Source organism: Chenopodium album, chromosome 13, assembly GCF_948465745.1.
Source record: "Chenopodium album chromosome 13, dcCheAlbu1.1, whole genome shotgun sequence".
NCBI classification, from domain to species: domain Eukaryota; kingdom Viridiplantae; phylum Streptophyta; class Magnoliopsida; order Caryophyllales; family Amaranthaceae; genus Chenopodium; species Chenopodium album.
The window spans coordinates 50414773-50420712 of record NC_137846.1 but is presented as its reverse complement, the minus strand read 5'-3'; the positions used below and the strand labels follow the sequence as shown (position 1 = coordinate 50420712).

General features: G+C 36.0%; 1 protein-coding gene across 1 annotated transcript; it reads right to left on the bottom strand.

Moving 5' to 3' along the window:
- Window positions 1-473: 473 nt before the first annotated feature.
- LOC145576828 (uncharacterized) lies at window positions 474-3926 on the bottom strand. The gene is made up of 4 exons (XM_081634534.1): window positions 3790-3926; window positions 2049-3091; window positions 1874-1920; window positions 474-1369 (listed from the first exon to the last, which is right to left on the bottom strand). The coding sequence occupies exons 2-4, from the start codon at window positions 3087-3089 to the stop codon at window positions 538-540; spliced, it is 1920 nt and encodes a 639-aa protein (XP_081490660.1). The 5' UTR covers window positions 3090-3091; window positions 3790-3926; the 3' UTR covers window positions 474-537.
- Window positions 3927-5940: the final 2014 nt, after the last annotated feature.

The following is a 5940-nucleotide window of genomic DNA, read 5'->3' as shown; positions in this document are numbered from 1 at the left end:
AACCCCTGGTGAAGTCGGCATACTCCGGGATGGGTCAATTGTGGTGGAAGTAGAAGGGATCGAGCTTGGTTTAGGTCCATGGACCAAAGTAAAACAGACGGCGGCATATGGTCTGAGTATAATCAAGTGTACCGGAAGTAATGATCTTTTGGATATAAGTAATACAAGCAGACACGTTAAGCATGAATCTGCTCAATACTTTGGTTAAAATATTAATCCCTCTCAAAACTGCGTGACTTTTTATTGTTAGTTTGAACTAGATTCAACTGCCATATATTACTGTTTATTCTGTATCATACATGAACTAGACATTGTGTATCATAAACTGTAAACGTCTCAAAATAACATACAGACGAAATAGACATTGTTGGAAATTCCACATAATCTTGTTTATGGTTAATAGTAAGGTTGTTGCTAACTAAGATCCAGCCAATAGTACAATTCAAATACCGAAAAAAAAAAAAAAAAAAAAAAAAAAAAAAAAAAAAAAAAAAAAAGACTAAATAGTAAATTCATAATTAATATGTTACAAACAAACTACCTGAACTGAGGCCATGTAACTAATATATCAATAGAGTAGTTCTTTCCCTGTATCTCCACCGAAGATTGTCCATCACTATTAAACTCTGCACTACCTTGTAAATAATCAACATCAACACTTGATTGAGAAGTTAAGCTGCCATCAACTATTAAATCTGCTTTTATAATTAGAGAGGACTTTTTTGGCAAAGAAACAAGAGATTTTGACAACAGCAAGGAACCATCGTTTTTAAGGTCATTTATAGGATCATCTAAACCTCTCTCAAAAAGAACACTTAGATAGTATTTCTCATCATACGAGGTTGAATACTCGTGTTTGCTATACCGAGCAACAATGCTCCCATAAAACTTTATGGGCAGCAAGCTCAAAGCACTATCATTGTTTTTTACCAAGACATTCACTTTAGCGTGTGCTCCATCATCAATTATTATGTAATGCAGTGCTATGTATCCATGATCCCCTCGAATAACAGAACATATCCGTTTGTTATACCATTTGTCAAAAAAGCGGAAACCCCACGAAACAAATCCTTTAACGAAAACATTACCCTGGGCATCCTTGAGGTCAACATAAATGCCAAAATCGTTCATAGCCGATAAGCCAACACGACCACAGTATTTGACCTCAATTTTATCCAAACATATATGAGGAGAATTCTCATCTCTATTGAACAGATGATAATATGGGATACCTTGAACATTGATTCTCCCATAGAGCTTAAAGGGAGGCTTCAAATCATTGCTACCGACACCAACTGAAAACACTTCTAGTAGTTGCACGGGTTCCTCGACTCTCGTCACGTGTGATGTCGGCAAAACCAGTGGAGACCTGATAATCAGAATTCAATACCGCATACAGATTAAACCAACTTCACTAAGAAATACAAAACCTAAAGGAAGGCGAGCATGCTTTTTCTAGTTCAAAACACAACTAGAGCATGCTTGGAAATTGAGAAATAAAATTTAAGGTGATGGAATATAAAATAAAAGGTAGTAGTTTCTGAATAATTATAATAGGATTTATTATTTGAAGAATATGAATCCATTACCCATTCCTCTTCCTATCCTCTCACAATCACCATCTCCTCCAAACTCTTACTCCTCTTCATTTTGCCACCAAGCTACAATGGGTAAGTGACTTAAAAATTAATGACTAATCTATTTTATTCTTGGTGTTTAAAGAGCCATAAAGGCGAGTGATGAAAATCGATTCCAAAATCTCCTAAATCGGGAGGATCCTCTAACTTATTGAGCTATCTCCCACTCTCCATATGACAAATCTATAAAAATACACTAGTGGCACAAGAGTGTCAAATAAGAGATAGCAGCCTACCAATCATCACACGAGAAGGATGCGGAGGGTTGTGGATCAGCAAAATACTGCAGAGATAACAAACATCAAATGTAAGATGAGACAATAAACCATTATCCCATTAAAAAATACATAGGAAAAGAAAGGCAATATCACATGAAAAGATACAATACAACAACCAAATAAAAAAAATTACCCGCTGCCTTTTAACCAGATCATCAAGCTTGCTCTCTTCATTCAAACAGCGTTTCAAATCACTTCCTTTGTAACGCAACTCATATGCATTACCCCATTTCACTCGCACTCTAATACGCCCATTTTCACCCACTACATCCATCTTAAACTGGCTGCAGTCATTAGATGGAAACTCTAAGACCCCATTAGCTAGTCTGCTTCCATCCTTATACTTAAAATCCACATATATTTCAAGGGGGGAATTTGAATTAACTGGCATAGCAACCATAGACCTTGATAGCTCAATAGATGATCTAGACTTGACCCGTACACATTCATCACGTGACAATTTTAAAAGTATACTTGAAATAGTCGTATTGTCTCCGTAGGAGACACTCCCAGGAAACTTGGTGTGTGCAACAACAGTTCCATAAACATCAGCACCATCGTCCTTTCCATATGCAGAAGTATCATAATCAGTATAATCAACATCAACATCATAGTCTAATACATCATAATCATCGTCTTTGCTGAAGAAAAACACATCCACAGAACCTGTCACTGCATAAGGAAAAGTGGCATAATGCAGAGTCACAAATCCGGCCTCACCCAGAACAATTTCAGCTCCATGTTCTGTGTAAAAGGTTTCTTTGTAGTTGAAGCTCAACTTTCCCTTAGCAATGACAACATCACTTCGAGCCCTATCCCTTAGATCCACCTCAATAACGACATAATCATAGGGTATAATGACACGACCATCCTTAAGTCCAGTTAGTGACAGATAACGAGTGTAGCCATCCCTATTTGGCTCAATAAACTCAGGGTTGTTGCGTTTCCGTTTGTAGAGATCAAATACATGACCTAATCCATTAGTGGCTATAATAGTGCCATATATTTCACAACAATCACAATCATCAAAAAACATGCCAGGGAGGCTGGTATTTACACTGACAGAGAACACCTCGAGCAGAGGCATAGTCTTGGAACCAATATTAGCCCCCACTTCATGTAGATCGAGTATCCTCCGTAAAACATCCCTATCTGTTTTCTTATCCAAATCCATATCTGTAAATGGATGACAGATTATTACAACAACAACAAAACCTAGGTCCCAAAATGATACGACAGACTATTAATTAGGAAAATAAATTACATTTAAGACCTCGTATATTTTGCTATAAGAGCAACTCCAATGGTAAGTTAATGAGATTGTTGTTATGCCACATAAGATTTGTAGCTAGTTTGTGTTCTCACGGTTAGCTACTAGCTTGTGATTAATATGAGCCTTAATTTCTTAATAGTAGCTTTTTGAATTAAATTTTATTAATATATCAAGACCACTTTTTGCAAGTTTTTCCTTAAGCAAATTAGCTTAAACATACTGTTTGGCCAACATAATTTTATTTTATTTTTAGCAACAACCTTAAAACGACCAAATTCGTCTCAAATGCAGAGGCAGGGCACGAGGGAAATGAGGTCTAATTTCATAATTCAATCCTAAACATTAAAGGGTTGGGCAATACAATTGCAACCAAATTTGATCGAAAATTCATATAATTTTAGGGATATTTGATCAATAATCAAATTAGGCTCTTAATTTTCTTTTCTTTTGGTTACAATGGTATCATAATCTTAGAATTTCGAACCGATCGTTCAGATTTTCGAACCCTACTCTTAATGCACTGACAATTAAATTAAATTAGATCAAAGATAAACCCTAGATTGTGAAATTGATATGATGATAACAAAAACAAACAACTTACCTCAGAAACTGCTTCAATGGAGGATACAAGTATTAGATTCAACGGAGAACGTGAACTGCGCTTCAACGGACAAGTGAACTGAGAGACAGGTATGGTTGGAGGCCTTGGAGCCCTTTTAAAAGCCATGACCAGCCACGGTTATAAATGGGTTAGATCCGTCTATAATAAATAAATAGGGCGAGTCTTTATCCAATTGTCTAATTATGGGGCAGGACGGGTATTATAAGGGTTTAAAGTAAATTTGTTCTTAAAAAAGTATTATGGGTCATTTACTTTCATAAATCCCAACTATCGATTATTTTATAATAATCCCAACTTTAAGGAGCGTTTTCTTTTATCAAGTCAAATGACCGGTGACCTATTTAAAAGGTTATATTTTTATTTTTTTTTCTTAAATGTCACATGTTGCAATTTCATTGGTCAAAAAAATTAGAAAAAAAAAAACAAAAAAAAAAATTAAAAAAACAAAACCCAACCACCTTCATCCCACGCAGCCCCACCACCTCCTCCCTAAACCACCATCTCCCTCCCCAACCCCACCGAAAACCACCATCTCCTTCCCCAACCCCACCGAAAACCACCGAAATTCCGCGAAACCACTCGCTGCCGCACTCTCTTCCCTCTAAACCACCCGCAACCTCAACCCCTTCCCCCAGAACCACTCGCAGCCCCACCCCCCTTCGCTGAAAACAACCCGCAAGCTACCATTTTTACACCTACCTTAACCCGAAACCACCGCAACTCTACTCCCCTTCGCCAAAAACACCAGATCCCTATATCCAATCCCTCGAAACCACCTCACCCGTTCGTTTACAAGGTGGTTTCAGACTTTCAGGTGCTGAAACCACCACATCCTTGATTTTTGGTGGGTTCTAGCTTTCAAGCGGCGCGGAAGAGGTTGGATTTTTGGTGGTGCTAAGGGAGGATATCGGTTTCTGGTAGGATAGGGAGAAGGTGGTTTCGGGTGAGGGGCTGGGTGAGGGTGGCGTTGGCGGTGGGTGTGGCTGACTAGTTTAATACATCATGTTTAAGGAGTTTAAATTGACAAAGTAAAAGTGATTCCATTTTATGTCATCTAAGTTAGCAAAATGCAAAGGTATTTACTTTTTTTGCATGCAGTGGCGAATCTTGGTGGAAAATATTAAAGGGGTCAGGATTTGATTCTTTTACCTATCGCTTAAAACTAATCATTATATTCCAATGTTTTGTAAGTAAATATAGGGTATTTAAACTTAATAATTAATTAATCACAATAATTTACTAGGGGTCAGGCCCCGATGGAAGGTGCCCCTCTGTATAATAATTTACTCATAGTCTCGTATAATATAAACATTGAGAATTCAAATTATATGATGAAACAACATTATTAGAATTAATAATATAAGCATTAAATTACAGAAAATGGAAGAAAAGGTATATAAAAGAGATGATCAATGGTGGAATTTTGATAGAAATATTGTTTTAATTTCTGTAGTGTCGATTACCTATGAAAACAATGAATTCATGGTAAGCAATGGAGTAGTTTAATAATGTAATATGAAAATCAAATGGAATCTAGAAAGGAAGGGGATAATGTAGTTTTAATTTTTAATTTAAAGGTTAATTTTTTTTATTTTTTTTCAAGTCAACTAACTGCCTCAATTCAATATGAATGACATGGAGGACAAATGTACAACCATGATTTAAAAGTTATAGACTTATAGTGGCCACAAAATTATTGTAGCCATTGCAAAATTGTTCGTTCCATAATTAAGTGTTACTTGTAAAATTTGATATTGTTAAAGCATTCTTTATATATGTAAATATTCTCAAATTGTGATTAATTGCAAATTTTTCAAACAAAATAATCAACAAAAAAAAGGAAAAAAAAGAGGGAGAATAATTTTGTTGACACTTTGTCAATAACTTGTGCGTTCTAAGACAAGGCAAGCTCAGCCCACAAATTTTAAGCATCCTTGCGGTGCAATTGTTATTACGTGCACCATGGTGCACCTAGAATAGGTGCACATAGAATAGGTGCACCACGACGATAATATGAACATTTAGTAAAAGAAATATGAACACTTTACAAAAAATGAACATTTATTATAAAAGTATGAACACGTTACAAAAAATGAACATGAACATCCAATTTTACACGTTCATATTTTA